General features: G+C 36.1%; 1 protein-coding gene across 1 annotated transcript in view; it reads right to left on the bottom strand.

The window, feature by feature from the left end:
• The window catches only part of SRFBP1 (serum response factor binding protein 1), a 67,309-nt gene that overhangs the window by 36,865 nt on the left and 8,645 nt on the right, over window positions 1–21,799 (bottom strand). The window contains exons 2-3 of the mRNA XM_085043421.1: window positions 7,963–8,051; window positions 6,854–6,926 (exon numbers count right to left, since the gene is read on the bottom strand). Of these exons, the coding sequence (XP_084899547.1) occupies window positions 6,854–6,926; window positions 7,963–8,051 (162 nt within the window). The remainder of the gene's footprint in view (window positions 1–6,853; window positions 6,927–7,962; window positions 8,052–21,799) is intronic.

The raw sequence follows: 21,799 nt of genomic DNA, 5'->3' as shown, positions 1-21,799 counted from the left end.
CTTCTTCCATATTAAAACTGTACAGTACAAGATCCTACACTAATTTTTCCTTCTGTCTTCCAATTTTAAGTATTCTTTTTTGCTTGCTATCTAGAAAAAAAAAATCATATTCTACAGCTTTCTCATGCTGAGATTTCTCATTTAACATATTTTGACCCTTCAAGAGAAGCAACCAGGAGACAGGTTTGGAAAACTATTAATAATATTAAACATGGGGTTTCTCAATTTAACATAAATATGAATGGAAGCAATGTTATCAATGAAAAGAGTATGAAATACTGTGAAGATTAAGAAAAGAACTCAGCCAGGGAGTATACCAACCTGTCTTCTCACTGTTTTGAGAATCAAAAAAAGGTAGGAACATTCAAGTAAAGTGGGTGTACTGAGGAGACATATTTATGTAGTTTCCTGATGAGGCGTTCTTTCCTCATTCTTATTCATCAATTCAGAAGAACAATTATCTCACCTTTTTTCCATATCTCCACACTGAGCTGCAGACTCTTACTTTCCTTTAACCTTACTTATGCTCCCAGTGTACTTACAGAATCCACTCTTGCAGAGGTTCACATTCCTCACTACTTGAAAATCCATCGGTATTTACTGATGGAAAAAATCCATTTGTATTTACTAATATAATCTGTGTGCATTCAGGCACAGTGTCTTTTACATTACATTCCTCACAGGCTGTCTGTTCTTGCTTCCACCTTTGGTGGACTTCCTGTTTGTGTCTGGACTCAGGAACACACTGTTAATCCACACCACCTTCTTCTGCATTACGTTAAGCGGTCTTTACATTGTGTTCCCTACTTGGGCTTACATTGTCCATGAACTGCCACTGGCAAAGTAGAATGTGCTGTTGAGAGCAGAAAACTTTAGTGTCTCCCAATAGCACCTGACTCCTCACATGTGTATGCCTGACCAATGCACATGTGGATGTATCTGCCATGCAAAGCCCCGTGCTTCCTGCATTAATGCAGTGGTATGCATCATGCACGGATAAAAAGTCAGACATGCACCAAAGCAACGATTTGGAGTTTTCCGCTTTGAGTTCTACCTCTTCATCCTTCCCTGAAATCGTCTACAAGTGGCATCTGACCCACACCATTGCAAAAGCTGAACCACCCCTGCCTCTGCCTTTTGTTGAGAAGCATCAAGGACTGTTTCGAGGCTGAATACACTTGTAAGCACTTCCCATTACTTTTACAAAGACTCTTAAAAGTTAAAGATTTTATATCATTACGATGAATGTTTGCTATCTATTTTAAAACAAAATATGCTAAGTCTGCTGGAAACACATCCCAGGAGAAAGAAAAAGCAAAACTACAAAAAAGTGCTTTACTTCCTACTTTGACTTAACACACTTTTACAGCAAGGTGTTAAATGAAACCCAGGTTACAGAAGATGAAAGCATTAACTGAGAAAGAAAACCCTATTGCTAGAAGAAAATAATAAAGCTTTACAAAAAAAAGCCTGGTATTTCAGGATAAAAAATTCAATGCAAAAAGGCCATACCAAAAGACAGACCTACCAAGTTCTTTAAGCTGACCTACTATAAAAATCATCAGTTTACTCAGCCGTGAGCAAAAGCCCTTTCTCACCTTTAACACTATTACTTTCAGAAAATTAACTATTTGTTGTTCCAAGGACAGAAAGCGTGGAAACATCCTTCAAAGTTCTACTTTTATAAAGCAATTTGGCTTTCAAAACCTTAATAATGGAGTTAATATTTAAGTCTACTTCTGTTAACATCTTGCTAATATATGACATTGAGAGAAAACAATGTAGAGCATTATTTTTTCCTGTGTCTCTTGTACTAAGCTCATTATTCTATGATAAACAGTGTGGCTTAAGTGTATTAAAAAGACCTCATTGTATTAGCTTATCTGTTTCTCCAGTGACGATTTTCAGGATAGAAAACATATCATTCCAAGACACTTGAAAATGGCTGAAACCAACTGCTGCTCATTCCTGGTAACTGGAAGACATTTTTCCTTCAAGCACTACAAATTAACTTTTGTCCATGTTTTCTTAATGGCCATGCTCCAAACATGATATTACTATAGCAACACCTGCCATAATGCCAAGGTTCTTGTGAGACAAAGGCAAAAGTACTCCTAGATACATGATAAAGAAACGATTATATTAAAATCTCACTTTAGCCAAGAAATTCAAACAACTCAAGGTAATCTACACATTGCTTAGTAATCACTAGACAATTTGTTATTTTGTGTAAAGAAACTTCCAAAAATAATAGTTTCCTAAATATGATATGTAGTACCCTACCATGGACAATTAATCCATTTTTATAGTATCATCAATCCGGACAAACAAGTAAAGAAATAGCTGTAAGTCTACACAATTTTGTATTTCAGAGTAGTAGTATCATAGTAGAGGACTAGAAAGGACCATACCCTTCTTTTTTCCCATCTTTCATGAACTGTTGAATAAATATTTTACTCAATTTTGGCAAAATGAAAGCTAAAGAACTCAAAAAACAGCATATTATTCCAATTGCTTTGAGAACTCCTGCAAACAATTAACCCAGTTCCTGCATCCACGTAGTTGGAACTTTTAACTGCTCTCATTTCTCACAGTGTTTACTTCTGATTGTTGTGCTTGAGACACTTTTAACTGTATTTGCCAGTTAAGTTTTTTTAATTCTTCAGCACTAGCAATGAAAATATAGACAATAAAAAAATTAAATGCCATTCTAACAATAATACAATATATACTATTTGCAAATTCAAGGAAAAATAGGTTTTTCAACACAGTCCAGCACCAACACTTCCTAGATTTTCAACATATACAGAACTGTGCATGCATGACTATGTAGAGTATATTAAAAAATAAACAGACACAGTATTAAACCCAAAAAGTATAAGCATCTTATACACTTTCACTCCTTGGAAAAAGTGATTTTATATCAGCACTGTCTATTCAGAATTTAGTTAAGGACAGGAGAATAGCATCCCTGAGAGTTGGTGACACAACAGTTAATAACAGCAAGCATTTTATCTTTGTTATATCAGAGTGTAGTTTAGTAAAGATCCACACTAGAAATACAAGTTAAAATCTTGTAACTGAAAGTTCAAATTTGTTTAATTCAAAAAAGTCCTGCTGAGCTGCAGGCTGTCTCTAAGCACTGCACCATCAGGCAACTGGATTTTTTTTTTGGGTATGCTTTGGGTTTTGGGGTTTTTGGTTTGTTTTTTTTTTTTTGTTGCAGAAGGGATGAAAGATAACATTTGTTCCACAAAGTGGCAGCAGCCATACTGAAACACTGTGTTAACCAAGAAACAGATTCCCCAAGTAAATGAACTAGTACAAAAAATTTCTGGGTTTACAAGCAGCTGAACTGAGAAACATAATTCTTAAGAAAGAAAAGAATTCTACTTGATTGGGATTGGAAGAAACATTGTGCTATTTTTTCAACCTACAGAAACCCTTCATGTCTCCAACCAATAAAGAATTTCCAGAACTTGAGAAGTAACCACTTCATGAAATATTTTGTCCTGAAAACACACACTATCAGACTCTGGTGTGACACCCACCTTCTGGCTTCAAACCACTCTAGCTGCTGCGACTATTTGTTGGATTTTTTTGTCTTTTCCACTGAACTGCTCTTTGCAGAGATCCAGTCTCTTTACAGAGACCTTCTAGCTAAAACTGCTAGAATAATCTGCATAATTCAAACCTGCTCTAAATTGCAGATTTGTAGACCACTTTCTATTTCTATTCTGTCCAATCTCTCCTTAAAATTCTAAAATACCCATTTGAGTTAAGCAAATCTTATGATCAATAACATAAGGCAGTATCAATATTGATCATAAGATCAATAACATAAGGGAGTAAGGTTTCACCAAAATAAAACCTTCCACTCATCATAAATAACATTACCAGTTTGTGTGAAAGCTTTTTTATTTTTCATGCTGAATGAGGAACATTTCTATGCCAACTCTAAAAATCTCTTTTAGTTTAGAAATCAAAAGTGGTTGAAAAATATGTAAACAACTAGTGCCTTGTGGGTTGTGATTCATAAGAAACAGGAATTTTTCTTTCAGCTAAGAAACAAATACACTGTAGAGCTACTAAGTGTCAACTTGTGCATTTTTAAAGACTAAAAATCTCTAAGAAACCAAACCTTTTTCCTATTAAAGTATTAATATAATGGTGCATTGTTTTTTAACAATAAAGTCAACTTACAGCACTTAAAATTTCAGACAACCAAGTGCATTTGCTAGCTATCTACCCAAGAAATGGGAGAGCTTTTCCTTCTCAGCTGCTTACTTTAAAGACTCCTCCTTTTCTATAAACTATGCCAGACCAAAATTTGCCATCAGCTCTCTAGATTACAAATCTATTTTCCCTTGACAACCACTCTTGTAAGCTACCACTTACAAGCCCTGTACACATTCATGCAAACTGAAGAAACACTTGAATGTACTTGGCCAATATAGTCCTGACTGCAGGCAGGCTTTAAGATATCCGAATGAGCCAATCCTGGAAGGAAAAGCACAATATGGACAAAACAAAGACTCCTGGTAAATGCATGCAGAACAAATCTTGCAGTGGAACTCTCCCAGGAACACTCACAAAAGCCCCATAAAATACGGGCTTCTGAGCTCAGTGCTGCAGCACACCTGATCACTTAAAACAAGTTTCTCTCAAAAAACGAGACACACGTACTTGCCATTAAAAATAAAAAAATTAAAAAAGAGAGAAAAAGGAGTAAACACAAGACCAAGTTAAGACTGATGGCAAATCAGCAACTCAATACTACTGTCATGGTGCTTGAGCAGTGCTGCCCATTTTCTTTTCCCCTTTACTGGTTTATGAGGACTCTTACTGGAAGTATTATGTTAAAAATCCATATGATTCTATTTGATCAGACTAGCACAAAACACATCTAAATTGGTCAATGAAGCCTTTCCTGTTACTAGCTTTTTTGGAAGACTAAGATCACTGCAAAGCTGAGGAAAGAGAGAAATGTTAAAAACAAAGAATAGCGCACAATAGTAAGCATGATTTAATCACTCCAGTTATCACCTATAGTTCTGAAGGAAACAATCAAAACAGCCATATTGTGAGAAACCATTTGTCATGCCTATACAAGACTCTACAGGTGCTCAAGCCTTACGACTGGAATTCCTAACTCCTTTCAGCATACTGATGCCTTAATAATTTTGGGGTTTTTTCTCTTCATGTATCTGAAACTTGGTGTAGTTCTGTGCTCTTACAGAATGCTGAAAGCCTCTGTTCCCAGCACAGTTAGCCAAAACAATGCTCTCTGGATAGAGATTCAAGGACATATTAGCTACCCTAGGGCCCAAAAATATGTAAATAAGGGTGGAAAGGGGGAAGCAGCACTTGGGGCGGTCAATATCATCAACTGAAGGTGTGACTGGAGAATTAGGGACCAACATGCTAAAAGGACAGAACTTACAAAAGGTGAAGAACTCGTAACCCAGTGTCCATTTTGGATGTAGTCCCTCGAGGAGGACTTTGCTTGCCCGAGTGTACCTTGAGGGCCTTGAATAAATTTGTTCACTTTTTATACTCCTAATTTGTCTTGGCCTGTGTTTCATGCAGCCTGTTTTAGGCATCAACACATAGTTTTATGTAGTATCAACTGAAACTGATTGGTACAAATCATCACAAAGTTATAAAATTTCCAAAGCATTTTCTTGATGTCTGTTAAAAACAGGCTGTTAGAGTTGGCTTTCGCACATGGTAATTGATTAACGAAAGGAGTTGTGATTAATGTGTAATGCTAATAGTTGTTATTGTTCACTTGTAAAAGGATAATGCATGTGTTGCAAGTTATTGGATTTTTTGTAACAGTTAATATTATGTCCAGTTAATATCTGCGTTTTCCCTATAAGTGAGGTTAATGAGAGTTATAGTTCAGGTTAATAATATATCCCAGTGATGAGGAGGCTTGGAATGTTCTAGAATACTGTTGATGTAATTGAAGGAGGAGTCTGAGTGGGATTTTGGCATAAAGGGATAGAAGCAAGAAGATCATGGGGTGAAGACCGAGCCATGACAAGACCCTAGACAATGGGAAGCAAGTGATGAGCCAAGGAGGACTGACTCCAATCTCCAGTCAATCATCTCAGACCCAGGGGGAGGATATAGGGGAGATGATGGGCAGGCTGCGGGGGGTATAAAATATAGCATCACAGCCCTCGAGTCTCTCTGGCTAAGGCTATCTGAGCTACACTCAGGGCTGCATTTTGCTTTGTGTAACAGCGGCTAGCCAACCTAAGCCTCTTACTGCTGCATTTGATTATATTAAGGAGCTAATAAATTCTCCACAATTCAAATCGTGAGAGGTTCTTTCTCACAATGTCATAACATGTAAGATACAAAAACTGTATCAAGTGACAGCAAGGCTTAAATTTAAAAAATGGTCTTACTCAAGTGTTACCAGTCCCTTGCAGCTAAAATTTGAACCTATTACAGAAATCTGAAGTTGAAAGTAAAATACAAATGGCATGATAGTTAGAGCTTGAAGAACAGAGGATGAGGATAGTGTACTGTCAGACACATAAAATACCTCCCCATACTCCTGAGTGGCACAAGAACTTTAAATTCTGTGCTTAAAATGTTACAGTAAAAACTCAAACACCATACATTGCTGAACAAATTAATGTTTTGCCTGGAAAACTTAAGACTCAAACTGTGTAATACCTTGACAGACACAAATATTCATAATTTTCTAGAAGTGTTAATGTTCAAGCTGACTCTGAAAATACTTTAAGTTTCATTAATGCAGCTGCAGAAAACAGACAATGCTTTTAGTTATAAAAATAATTGTCTGTAATATTGAAATACCTAAACATGGCATTACCTTCATGGCATGGATTTCTTCTACTAATCTCTCAACTCGCTTTTGGTTCTTTAATTTCAAGTCTTCTGAACCCCTGCAAATGAAGTCTGTGTTTATTAAAAGAATCTCAGTTTAGTTACTTTATTTCCCCATTGGCAATACTAAGTAGCAAAGTAAAAAAAAAATCATGAGATTAAGCATAAACGCAATCCCTTATTGTGAAATTAACGGTTTAGGAAACAGCTGAACACAGCTTAATGCTTTCGCTGTTCTGAACAGAGGAGAAAAAAGTGAAGATTTACCAGAACAATGCGAAAAGCAGATGTTATTGTATTAGAAAATATTAAACCACAATTCATACCAACAATAGGTGACCCCAGTGTCTCAAATATAATTACATATTAAGATCTGTAATATTTAAATATGGAAGGTCATTGGGCTTGCTTCTTTTCCACAACTTGCTAAAATTGTGATAAGAGTATGCTCAATTTACACCTGTTACTGTGTTCATAGTGTCTGTCATCATTCTCACACTGTCTCAAATAAGACACATGGTAAGTTATCTGGGGCCAGTAATCTTTAAAAACAAAGATATTTAAACATATTGTTTAAACTGTTTATATATAGATTTATATATATAATTTATATATACATAATTATATATAGAATTTATATATAGAATTAATAGTAATTACTAAAAATCAAGTATGACCTGTATATCTATGCAAATGGAAAGTACTTTTTGCTACAGAACCCAGAAGACAACTGCAGTGAGAAAACATGGCATAATTTAACTTCAACAGCAGAATAACCCAAAAGATCAAAGTCTGACCTTTTTACAGCACTTTCAAAAGTGCTGTAAAAGGTAGTGTAACTGATCCAGATTATCTTCCAACACACTAAATGCCTTTAAAAAAAGTCATTCCAATTCTGCTTTATGAAATTCCTTTTAGTTAGCATTTTTAGACTAACTAAAATGATGTAAAAATAAGACAAATAGAATTTATGCATTTTAGTTCCTGAAGTTTTAGATGTGGTACACTTTCACCCCACTTTTCTGTTTTTATGAAAACAATTAAAATACCGTCTCATTTATACAAACACAAACAAGAACACTACTTAAAACTGACTTTTTCAACTTCAATTTCCCAATGTGTCTGGTTAGTCTGCGAATAGTCAGGACTCTGGCCTTCTTCACATCCTTTCTCATCTTCACAACCTGTGAGAAATATGGAAGACATTATAAAGTGTTGTCCTTGATTACGTTCCATATATAATACATTCATTACATTGACTTAAATTTTACAAATTATTTCAACAAAGAGAACCATTTTTGAAAAAGAGTGCATTTCCCTGCTAACCAAATCCCATTTCAAATTAATTCAGACTTCCTCTAAAATCAAACTGCTTCCACAAACATCAGAGAAAGAACAACCAATAGTCTAAAAATGTGTCTGAGGTCTAAACAGAAGACAAGACATTCCTAACTAGCCATACTTTAATATTATTCTTAGAGCTAGACTGAGCTTGAGATTTGAAAAGTCTCACCTTTTGCCTTCACTTTACATATTTTTGTCCCAGTGAAACAGCAGTGGTATATTATGTCTGTTGGTGCATAACACATAAAAGCATTTTCATTATGAAACATTTTGAAGTATTAAGGACTCCCAAAATAAACATTATTTATTATGGATCAGAAATTGAGATATGAAATTCTTTATATATATTTAAATTCATTTTTGTTGAAAATAAAAATCCAAGTGATTTCTAACTGACTAACACAGTCTCTCTACTTGCCATCCTACATAGTACTCTGTTCTCAAACTTGAAGCAGGCAGTTTTAAAGGAATTTTGACAATGATATTTGGGTCTTACTTCTCCCCCGAGTAACAAAGAAAAGGAATTCTAATTATTGTTGGACAGATAGGATGAATAAAGAAATCTTTCCAATCTTTTGCAATTAAATTCCAAAACAGAAAACCTTAAGCCCAGGTGCTATCTTTTCAATGATGAACATTTCAGAGATACAGGGAGTCAACAGTGACCTTCATTTACAACTCAATCTCCCCCTTATTTATTTATATCTTACTACGTGTATTAAGATTTTCTATTTAACATTTAAACCTAGAACAACATGAAATACTAAAACAAGCAAAAAAAAAAAAAAAAAAAAAAAAAAATATCAGTCTTCCTGACAAAAGCCAAATAAGCCAAATTTATCTTTCATTTATCCAGCAGGGTAAATTTCAAATTAAAGTTGGCACCTCTTTCTCAATAAAGTTCTTTACATTGGATTTCTATTCTAATTTCTCCAAGATAACACCATCCAGATAGGTTCATCATATTAGTACTATAAACCCACAAGAAGCTTGAATAAAAAAAAGAAAAATCTTCGAAGCTCACAGAGCAGTATTTCACCTGTGATGCGGAGTCTGGCAAGTACATATACACCCTGTGCTGAGACCATAAAGAGAGAAATAGAACACCTACTTTGCAGACCTGATTGTGTTTGTAGCTTAGGTTACACAATTCAAGCAAGTTGTTAAGCCCTGAACTGTATTCAGCAATGGCTTAACTGAAGGCTGAATCAGAGCAAAACAATTTCCAGAGAGGGACATATGCTGACTGTTAGCCTCACCTCTGCCAGGGAAGAGAAGGAACATGTGGAACAGCACTCCCCTAAGAAGCAAGGGAGGGGAATTGTACAGGGGGCAGCACTAGTCACTTGCACCGTGAGAAGTGAAAAGGTAAAGAAGGTTTTTGGGACAAAAACAACTGACCTAAAATTGGTCTACCATTCCAAAAATTGTTATAGCAAAGATCAGTACTTACCTTAGTCACCCTAGTAAAAGTAACTGTACACACAGGTCTACCTACAAAAGCATTTCTACTCCATGTTTACTCCATTTACTCCATGGTAAATGTTACCACTTTTACCACTGCTCAAGTGTTTAACATACTAAGGAAGAAATCTGTAACATTACCATTTACCATCTAGGCATGCAGATATTTCTTTGTTACAAGGTACTGAATGAGATTATCATAGGTCCCTATAGTACATCATCTTCTAAATGGAAGAAAGAAAATGCAGCTTCTGGTTGAATGAATACCTTTTTGATACTATGTACATTCAATGAGTTTGGAATGTCAGATGCAAACTGGGTATGCCTTCTTAGAAAGTCTGGGGACGGAAGGTTGTTTTGAGTTTGGGGTTTTTTATTCTTTATTTTTTTTTAGTAACCACTAAAAACATTCACAAGCTAGAAACATATTGGAATTTAAGTAACTCATACTTTACATACTAGTTACTCTGTAAGCAAACATGAAGTATATTTAACTTTCTCTCAAAAGTATTTTGTCATGTATTTTTTAACAGAAATATTAATGCACACACAGCATGTTTCCAGGGCCTACAAGAGCCAAACTCCAGCCTCCCCTGCTGCCAGCCAATGAAGGCTGTATAGACATGACAGCAGGAATGAGGGAAGGTATTCACTCTTTGGCAGACTAGGAATATCAATTTATGTAATCCAGTCACTTCTTTCACACGGGACAGTATGCATCAACTGTGTTCTTGGAAGTACTCATAACGTTCTCAAGAAAGCAGTCAGCTCTTTGGGAAAGAAATCAAAAAAGTTTAGCTTCAGATTTACAGTGTGCCTGAAACAATGGGGCTTAGACCACCAGGGTAGCCCCTGGTCTCTCATGTTACAAAGTGAGAGAGGCAACTTTGCCTTCAGTAAAAAAAACCAACAAAACCAAACAAAATGAAAAAAAACCCCAACAAAAACAGTCATGACTTTCGAAGAATAATAATGAATATTTATTCATAATAAGGTATTTTTTATAAATAGTTCAAGAAGAGACAACAAGAAAAGGAGAAGTCTTTGCACTGAAACGTAAAAAGGCTGAAGCTTAAGTCTGGAGCTGACTTTATTCTTTCAGACGAGGCAATAAGAATTTTTAATCTATTCAGTCACAATGAGCACAAAAGAATAATTATAAACAAGCAAAACACAAACCAAACAATTTCTTCTATCAATAGGATCTAGGATTCCTGGAAATTAGGGAAGTCTGCAATTGTATGTGGAAATAACCACTTCAAGGATTTCTTTGAACAAAGAACAAGAGATGCTTTCCTTTGTTGAAGACACTTCTTTATTTTGCTGGGAAACACTATTTATAAGGCAATTAAGCCCTTCCTATTCATTAACACAACCAAACATCTCTGTTTACAAATTATTAATAGATAATATCAAAGTAAGGATATCGATTAAATATCAATTATTAAATCTAAAAGAAATCATGAAAAGAATGAACTCACTTTTAAAAACAAGCCTAGGTAGTAACACATACTAGCATGAATGCATATGTGCATGTTTCAAAAGCTATGGTTATAAATAAAAATCACATCCATTCAGCACTGTGCCTTTTCACAGAATACTGTATTATATTTTTAGCACTAATGATCCTAAACAAAGAAGAAATGAAAAAAAATTCCATGACTGCTGGTGTTCCACACAGAGAGGCATCCATGAAGCCAACAGCTTGCCACCTGCAGTAAGCACTGCCACAGAGTATGACATGTACCAGCCAGCTGCACGCAAACCATTTCAAGCCACAGGCAGATGGGAGCTGCTGCTGCCCTTTCAAGAAAGGGCAAATGAAGAGCGCAGCAGGGGATCAGCAGATGACAAGCCAGACAAGAACTAGAAACTCTCCTGCAATTCACCTTTTCCAAGGAGTGCACATTACTGTGGGGGATTGTAACAGGAATTGCTGGCTACAGCACAGCCTACATTAAAATGATACTTGGCACAAAGCTCCCCATACTCATCTGGCAATAAAAACAGCCCCAGTTTGAATGGATGGGTACCATTGACACAGTAGTAGAAAGGCACCAGAGGGGGTGTATCAAACCAAGAGGGTGATTTCTAGTAAATAATAAATAACAAGTGTGTATTTAAAGTGCATTTAAAGACATCACAAGAACTGTATTTAATCCAGAATTTACAGCTGATAATGGGAGAAACTAACAGCTTCACCTACTTTGCCTTCCTATGCCAGATTACACGTGGCTCCAGAGGGTTAATAGCCATTCCCAGAGATTTGTCTTTTTGTGTGGTAGTCCAATCAGACCTTCCCAATCCTCAGCATGTTCAAGCCCTTCCGTGCCCAAGCAGGAAATAAAGGGAAAGAAACTGACACAGGATTACTTAATTGTACCTTTGATCTCTAAGTCTTCTCTAGGTTTTCTGGTTTTTTGTTTTGTTTTTTTTCCATGAAATAGTTCCATTTGGACACTGGTATTTCACTCATAGTTACAAATCAATTTCAACTAACAAAAGTCTTGGAAGGGCTGAATCAGTTCCTAAATCAGTGTTAGACTGTCTGGAAAGGGCTTCTGATCACAGACACTACCCCTTTTAAATTAATGGGACATGGTTGTTGTACATAATTCAAGACAAAACACATGTGTAATAGAATAAAAAGTTATTTTAAGAGCCTCCCACATAATTAAGCTGTTCCAAAAAAACTTATTTCAAAATTTTCAAGCTTTTTCAAGAGAAACATAAGGCATTTTTAGATAAAACAACACCAGAAAGTCTGGTTTAGGTTCTGAAAGTTTGCATCACTACAGAACAGTCCTCATATTAGAGCTGGCAAGAAAAACACATCAAGGAATGTGGATAAAATGACAATATAGGTACAATTATACATTCAAATTCACATAACTAGTCAAAGATATTTGCCTTCACATTTTTAAGACAACAGCAGCAAAGTTCTCAAACGAACATTACATTAGAATAAAATGTTATACTTGGCCACTTCTGAAACTTGTTTTGAGGTCTGTGAAAGCAACATGACTCCAAGCTAAGCTAGTGTTCAGCCAATTAGAAAAAAAGTAAAGGAAAGTGTGACTAAAGGTTTGTAGATGTATCAAGAAAGGTACGTGTCTATTCTGGACTATGGTATCAACTGAACTGGATTAAAAAAAAAAAACACCAAACCATTCTTCAAAAGAGGTCTAAAGGATTAAGAGAAGCACTAATATACTTCTGCTATGACTTGTTTTAATGTGTTTTATCCACAAACACTGAACTACTAGAACAATAGTAAAGGAAAAGTAAAAGTGCTTTTTTACACTACCACGTACAAAAGCTGGTACTGTATGTGAAAATACCTGAAGGACCCAGAATGTCTTAAATTCTTCTTAACTCTAAGTTAACAGAAGTTAACTTACAGTCAGCCCCAGCTATCCAAAATGCAAGAAAGCCAACAAACTGATGGACATGTCCTTTTCCTCAGAGCAGTCTGAAGCACATACAACTGTTCTTCTTGGGCTTCAGCCCATGAGGTACTGAATATTTTGGTCCTTACCCAATAATGCACTTAAATTATTAAATCCTTAAACAACCAGCACTAGACAGACCAGAATTTCTTCATCCACTTCTCCTTTATGCCAGCACACAGTCTAGTCCAAGTTCTGGTACAAGCAACCAGAAAAGACAAATCATTCTGTTCTCTTCAAGGAAGGACACTGCATCTAACCTCATCTAGCAAAAAAAATCCTAATTGTAAGAGTTTATAACATTGTGAAATATCCATAATGTTGAACAAACATACATCCATTAAACAGAGGCCTCTAGCCTGTCCCCCAACATGGTAAAGTCTCTCCAATATGAAAGTTGTTTTCAACAAGACAATTCTGCAGACAAAACTGCAAAAATATTTATTTTACAATTTGAAGATGATGTTCCTAAAGCAATGCTTTGTAATTATGTAGACACATACAAATTCACTGTGTGATATAAGGTCTCTTACATCTTTTCTATCACTTGATGCCTGCAAAAAAAAAAGAGAGCAGTTCTGAGCTTGCTTTTCCATTTCAGTTTCTTCCTATACTCTCCAGGCTAACAGGATTTATCTGACATGAGGGTCACACATGAGAACAGGATAACAAGGAGAAAACATCAAGAACCAAGGCTGTTAGTTCTGTCCCAGGAACAGTCTATTTTAAATACACCCGATCATATTGCTATTGACAAATGACCATATGCTTGGGTCTAGTGAATGACAGGGAAAAAATGTAATTGCAGATACAGAATATACTTCAGTCCTCATAGACTCCCTTCATGCCAAGAGAACCCTAGGAGGTTTAAATGAGAACCTGATCTACTAAGATCAAAATGGCTTAAAGCAAAAGGAAAAAAATTATTTATATATATGCCTGTAGGTATACAATAGCTTTTACATTTTAATGCAATAAGAGATTTACTTTTGAACTGTCTCATGTTTAAACAGTGCTCCTAAAGTAGAAAGGGAAGAAGTCATTAAAAACACACCAAAATCACCTGCGTTTTGTACAGTGGCCTTTTTTACAATCTTTTACAAATTGCTTAAATTACACATCAACAAGTGTCAAAGCAAGAAATCCAGCTTAAAAAACCCCAAACCAAACAATAAAAAGAAAGTGAAATGTGTTTAAGTTGAATATTCAACGTCTCTCCAATACCTACAAGAAAAACATGGAACTAAGTAATGTTTCAGTTCTCACTGATTTTCTTTCCTTTCCTCATTTTAGGGCACATCAAAAGCATTGGTTTTATTTTATAGTCACTTGGCAGTCTTCTAACCAAGAAATTACTATGGCAACAGAGTATTCTCAATGTTAATTTTTGGTGCTATTTGGCAACACAGAGTTTTAAAATTTGAAACACCTGCAGCTGGATCACATATTAGCCAGAACTAACAATAGTACATAATCTTTTGAGTGAATAATCTGAGTGAAAAAATGTTTCTGGAACTTCATTACAAATATTTCTCTCTATTATCTGGAATGTCAGCTTGAAAGATCTAATGATTTTTTAAATTCTTAGGAAAATTTAGCAATTGCCAAGTTTCCTTTTTTCCTTTCTTTTTTTACAAAAAGAATCCCTATACTACAGTATATATTTTATACATGTCAAAATACGTGGAAATAGTCAGTCAGACCTAATACAGTCTCATATATTTGCATTGTAAAAATATATGTAAGTCGGGTGGCAAAGGCAGCAACAACAACATAAACACACCTGTGTGGAGTATTAGTGTTCAGTTACGGAACAGTTTAATGCAAATATATACACAGCAAAAAAGAATATATAAAAAAACCAAAACAATGTAAATTTCCAGCCAGATCAGTTTCCTGAACTGTTTTCCCTTATGGTCACATGAATGTTAGCTAGTTCCAGCACAAAAGAGCAAAGTAAGAACATACAGAAGACAGAGAGATGGACTACAACAAATCGGACTGAGCTACCCCTTTATTTACAAAATAAAATCAAATCTCAGCATAGAAAGGAACACAGTTTTTCAGTTACTGATTGTGCCATACCAATGCGGCGCTAATCTTGCTTTGCCATCCGCAGCTACATGCAAACAGGTTTCAATCAAGTGGACTCAATTCTATCCCAATACGTCTAACAAAATGTATAAAAATTCTTGAAACATGAGGTAAATTCTTCTGGATTAAACTATTGCACCCTGCTGCCCAAAATGCAGGCAGAAATGCCACCACTAGCTGGAGCATCCATAAAGCAAAACACCTCCAGCTTCTCAGGCCTCTGGGTACTCATTCCGGCAGAGTCCCAAAGGGGTTTGCTAAAGATGAATGAAAAAAAGCACACTTGGGTGCATTTCCACCTTCCTCACAGGGAAAGTAATGCACACACCCCTTGTGACTTGCAGTCAAACTCTTCCTCCACAGTCTGCCCGTGCTGCTTTCTCAACCAAAGCACTGAAATATGGGTTTCTTTATTCAATATAGCAGTGCATTTCCTCCTGCATGGAGAACAGTTGTCATTGCTAGAATAATTTTTTTAAGTGGAAACCACGGTGAGTACTCAAACTGCTAGGAAAGATCATTTTCATCTGAAGGTTTTGAAAAGCAATTCCAAATATCTAAGATAGTTGTGAGGGAGTAAGGCTAGCCTAGAATTACTTGCTCATTGCCAAAGACCAAAATTTAATGGATTTACTGCTTCAAAGTCAGCGTCTCACTGGATGGAGTCAGACTCTGTGTAGTACTTCAGAGAGCATTCAACTCCAAACCAGGATCATGAGCTGGCTAGACACATTTCTAAATCCTAAATACACACCAGTAGTTGTAAATGTCCAGATAAGAAATAACTGTTGTAAACTAGCTCAAGATGCTACATCAGATGAATCACTGCATATGTAGCCACATGGAAGTAAAAATTATACAAATCTTCCAAAACAGAGGACTACCTGAAGGTAATTTCTCATTCTGTATTTAATTGATCAGCTGAATGCAAGTTTGAAAACCCCCAGCTATCACTCTGCTAAAAATATTTCCATGACTGTTGAAGTGGGATGTGATCAAGGCATCCAATACAGCCAAGCGTAAATCAATGGATTTCTACATCTAGGACTTCTTAATTAGACGAGAGCTCTAGCTAAAAGTCCCATGCGAATTTCATGCCTTCTCTTAAGCTTTGACTTTACAGAAAGATAGTAACAGCAGAAGCTACAGTAGTGACGTAGGAATTATAAGCAGGACCACACATGAATAAATAATAAGAGTGCTGAGGGCTTTTTCCTCTCTTCAAATGGTGAGCCTTTTAAAAGCATATGGAAAAGAGCAAGCTAACATTATGAACTTCTACATTACTTGCATAATCTGAAGCATGACATCACAGCTTGACTATACTGACTCACAAACAATCTGTATAATTTTTTACAATAATGATATAGGTCACAAACATGATCCAATCCTGTCAAGTTGAACAGCTGTCATGAAAAGAAAATTGTGTCAAAATTGGATAAGAACCTTTCTCCATAACAAATACAGAAATTCAACAAGTGTTTTGTGTATTAATTTGGAGATGTGTTTGGTGATGAGATTGCTTTGGCTTGGGATTAAAAGATGCTAATATAAATGTTGGTATCAGCCTCCTAAGTCACCACAGAAAAACCTTCAAGATTTGGAGTGCTAATATTTACAACTTTTCTCAGCTATTCTCAAAAGAGTGAAACATCAAAACTGTGTATTCCAAGATTGTATTTGTTAGCCTGGTTTCTGAGAAAATTAGGTTTGTCAGCACACTGTTTGTCTATCACTATCCCTCTCTGGTAACTTTTGGGCTTATTAAACTGAAATCAAAGTTGACCAATCATTACAGGCCAGAGCTCTTACATGTGTTGTGAAAACTGGTAGCCAAGTAGAAGATATGAACAAATACCAGCATGGCTAGTGTGGAAGAAACAAACAAGCAGAATTCAAGTAATTTCCATCTAGGCTGAGAATAATACATGCATACTCATTCTCCAGCATGTCTGGCTCTGAACCAGCCATGGAACACCATCTCCTGATTGTCCAGACAGGTGGGAAACACAGGCCCATAACTACAGTTACTGAGAACACTCAAACACAGCAACCCCAAGGATAACACACTAAAAACTTGAGAGACAGAGGAATAACTGAGGATATCCGTATGAAGCTTTACGGAATATTGGACTCAAAACTGCAACATGCCAGGCATCACTGGTTCTCAACATACAGAACACATTTTATTGTTACCACATTCTTTGTACTGATGATTTAATCTACTGGTTGAAACTTCAAGGGAAATTAGAACACTGACGACTTGCTGAATGAATAGAAGGAGAGCTTCTTCTCTGCAAGACGCTTCATTGAAAAGATACTTTTATAGTTACTTCAATTGCCCTCAGCTTATACTTGTCTCACACCCCAAGAGGCCCAGAATGGGAAAGAATGGGAAGCCTGTCACAATGTTACAGGATCACAATATTTGACAAACATTATGTCTTAATACTACCAGGAAATACATTATTATTATCAAGAATCTGTCACTCAATACAAATACTCATTTTATCGTAAGACTCACACACCTCAAAATTTGTATTTCAATGTCACTATATAGTTATTATTATGCAAGCATAAGGGAATCATTAAGGAAAAATGGCTTCAACTTTTTTAAATGAAACAAAACAGTATCAGCAGAGGAGTGATGAAGTTGAAGACATACCTACTAAATCATTTTCCATTTATCTATAATTCTGAAAGATAAAAAAAATTAGCTAAACACCACAACTTTTACATTGACCAAAAATATACATCTAGCCTGCATTACAAAAGTAACTGATCTTACTATGACAAGAAAAATAAACTTTTTGTCTTAAAATTTATACTATTTTTCTTCAAATTCCTCCTCTGTAAGGTTTGTCCTTTGTCAACACAAGTAAGAAGAGGCCTAAGTACTGAAAAGAAGCTGGAAGGCTCTTTAGATATGTGAAAGCTCCCATCAAAAAGGGGGAATGATGAACTACCAACAGCTATTAACTCCTGCTGCTAAAGCAAAACTCAAGTGTTCTGGATAGAAGCAAACCATGCCTCAAATTACGACTTGCAATAGGTACACCTAATTTTCGTGATGTGAGTTAGTATCACCAGTATTGATACACTTGGGAGGGATACGCAGCTCTACTTCACTCTCCTCACAAGCCTGAAGAAATTTCTTCAGGTCGTGCAAGTATACTTTAAACTAACAATAAAATTTTCTCCTGTCTCTAATCTTCCAAGAGTGTGCTTTCTTGTCTGACGTTCTGATAACACGCAAAAAGTTTAGAAAGCCAAAGAAATCACCTATATAAGTAGTGTCACAAGACCACAAAAAAACCATCACACAGGAAATAAGTAGAGTGGTATGTCATGGAATGACACACCATAATAAAAGCACAGAATGATGTTAAGTCCGAAACAATGATCAACTAAAAATCAGTGAGTAGAGTTCCAGGAGGGGGGGAAAACCAAAAAAATCATAAGCACTTTTTTCTTATGCCTGGAAAAAAAGCTGTTGAGAAAAAAATACTAAGGATTTAGAATCCACATTTTTAAGGGAAAAAAAATCCTTTGTTAAAGAAGAAAGGACAACAAGAAAATAGGGCAAGAACAGAACAGATGTGTTTGTGGTTTGTCACTTTCGAAGTATTTGGTACTTTTGCCTTTTTTCTTAAAAAAATATCTGTCTTATTCAAAAAATGCTACCAAACTCAAATCTCTTGGAAGAAGCACGAGACTTCTTTTACTAATGGACTCTACAGTCTGGTTTTTTTGTGTCTTATGGTGCCCCTAGCACAGAAACCTTGCATGCATATAAAAAGTATCAAAACAGTGATAGATAAAAAGTATCAAATCCAGTGAGTACAGCCCCTGTTCAGACCTAGGGTACTCCAGTGACGAGCAAAAGCCACGGCCTCAGGAAACACACTCTGACAAAAACACATATAAAGAAAATCCAAATCTGCATCACAGAGCTTTCTGATTTACACTTCCAAACAGGATTAATACTGAGCCTGTGCCAAAGACTACAAACATCACCAGAATGTGAGGCGAACTTCCATTGGCTTCAAACATGCTGCAATATTATTGGCCTGACAGACACTGAAATACTATACTATTTCCCACAGGAAAAGAGCTCATCCATTAAGGTGCTGTCTGCTATTATGTCTCTATGACTTATATTTTTTTGTGGGAACTTTCACTCAGTAGTTACAGATTATGCAAAAAAATAACTTAAAAATTTTGAAGTGGTACTACCATATAAGCTACTTATCAGTCTTTTTGGAAGAATGGGAAGAATTCTTGCTAGTGGGAATAGAAAATTACCTTGCTACACCAGTTAGTGTTCCTTATTCCCTCAGATGTGTTAAAAAAAATACAATTTAATGAGGAGAATTTTTCATAAACACAAGGGAAAGTCAGTGTTGAAAAAAAACCCCAAGAATCTAATAATCTGCATTCTTCCTAGGATTTTCTTCATGACATCAACAGAAACTCGGCAAAAGGACATGTATGAAAAGCAGAAGGAATAAAGAGCTTAAAATATCCCTGCCAGATGTTTTACAGATACTATTCATTCATTTAAATACCTTTACACAAGTTGTTCTCCATCAGTTGCCAAGACCCCAAATCTACAAGAGATCTACAGCTATCCTGGTAGTACTTTTTAACAACTTGGAGAAATGCTTGAAGGTTCCTGAAAAATCTTCGTTGTGACAACTGCTCTCACATTTATCTCTCTGCCTAATGGTATGTTCATTGTTCAGACATTTAAAGCTTCTCCTCCACACCAAGAAAGAAGATTCTGCTGGAAGATTTCCTTCTTCTGAAGCTTGCTACCTTCTTCTTCAATCTCTGGCTTTTTCTTACCAAACACATTTTCCTCATTCCTGTCCTCATGAGCTCTCCTCATTCCTCATCCTATTTCATCTTGTTCAACACACCTCATCACTCACCCATCATTTTTGTCTGTTCTGATATTTAAAGACTTACAAGCTCTTACCTTCCCTTCCAAACTGTTCCATGAGCAAGCAATCACCGTAACTGCCCTTTTGCTTTATATTGTCTGGTATCCATACCTTACCCATGCAAGGTCCACTCTCCTGCAGTAGTCATAATCTTTGCAGCATTTCCTCAGTGATATCTGCCTCTGGGTGAAATGTCCCATTCATTTCTTTGAACCAGTTAATATTCAGAACAGTTCTTACCAGCCTCTCACGCAAACAGCTTCTATCCACTTATCTCTTCCTACATTAACACACCTGTACATGACCTTATGTTTTCTCATATATGCCCTCATAAAAGAACAAAGAGGATCCACAAAATCATTTACATTGAAAAATACCTTCAAGATCATAAAGCCTAACCATAAACCAAACACTGCCAAGCCTGCCACTAAACCATGCCCCTAAGTGTCCCATCTACACATCTTTAAATACTTCCAGGAATGGTGACTAAACCAGTACCCTAAGCATCCTGTTGCAGTGCTTGATAACCATTTAGGTCAAGAAATCTTCCCTAACAGCCAATCTGGCACAACTTGAGGCCATTTCCTCTTGTCCTGTTATTCGGGAAAAGAGACTAATCCCCACCTCACCACAACCTCCTTTCAGGTAGTACTAGAGAGCAATCCGCCTCAGCTTCTTTTTCTATACATACATTTCATTTGGTATTAAATGCCATATGAATAAACAGGTATGACTGTGATCCTTCTTTGCAAAGGAAACAATATAACGGTAATTTTTTAAATATAAAAATCAGTATAAGAATTTAAAATCCCTTTCCTTTATATGATTTGAAGGATAATCAAGAAAGTCTCTGAAATTAGTCAATGGCCACTTTTACTTTGCTTTTAATGGCTCCTTATTGCTGACCTCTACAGCATAAGACAAACTGAAGAGAATTTTATCATTGCTTACCAATGAGCAACTTGCACTGACTTAACAATTGACTACTATTCTCCTTCTAGGAACATCCCCTCCCCTAAGCCCTCAAATTCTATTATGAAAATGTCTAACACCACCCCCTTCCTTCTACACCCATTTCAGCCTTGCTCCCTTCTTTATTTGGCAGCAAGCTCCAGACCCAGCAATGTAAAGGCTGCTGAAAGACGTCTCCAAGAACAGCAGTAAGCAATTACGCACATTTACTGTAACAGAACCATTTTTAGGTGTTTTACTCCGGCATATATAGCCATAAATTACATTTGATAAAAAAACTACACTGTGTTCTGCGAGTACCTCACAGTTACTTTAAAATAAAAATTACAAAGTTTCCCATGACCATTTGCATGTTTTTTTCATTATTGTACACTACCACACCAAGGAACCACAGATGTTTTTGTTTTATGAGAGCATCTTAGTAGCCTACGTGGCCTACCACACACACTTTATATAAACCACTTGAGCTAAGAAAACGTTTTCGTTACTGTGCTCAAGTACAGTAGTTCGATAAGCACTGTATACAATACTGCCAGAAGTAAAAAACTGCCTTGTTAGCCATGCTTAATTGCTTCAGTAATCTGCTGAAACAAAATCTGTGTGAAGAGCAGATCAGAATACGCTGCTAATATTAGTAAAACTGATGATGTGGCAACTCTAGAA

The sequence above is a fragment of the Lichenostomus cassidix genome, chromosome Z (assembly GCF_008360975.1).
Source record: "Lichenostomus cassidix isolate B80296 chromosome Z, HeHo_3.0, whole genome shotgun sequence".
NCBI lineage: Eukaryota > Metazoa > Chordata > Aves > Passeriformes > Meliphagidae > Lichenostomus > Lichenostomus cassidix.
This window is presented reverse-complemented; position numbering and strand designations above follow the sequence as displayed.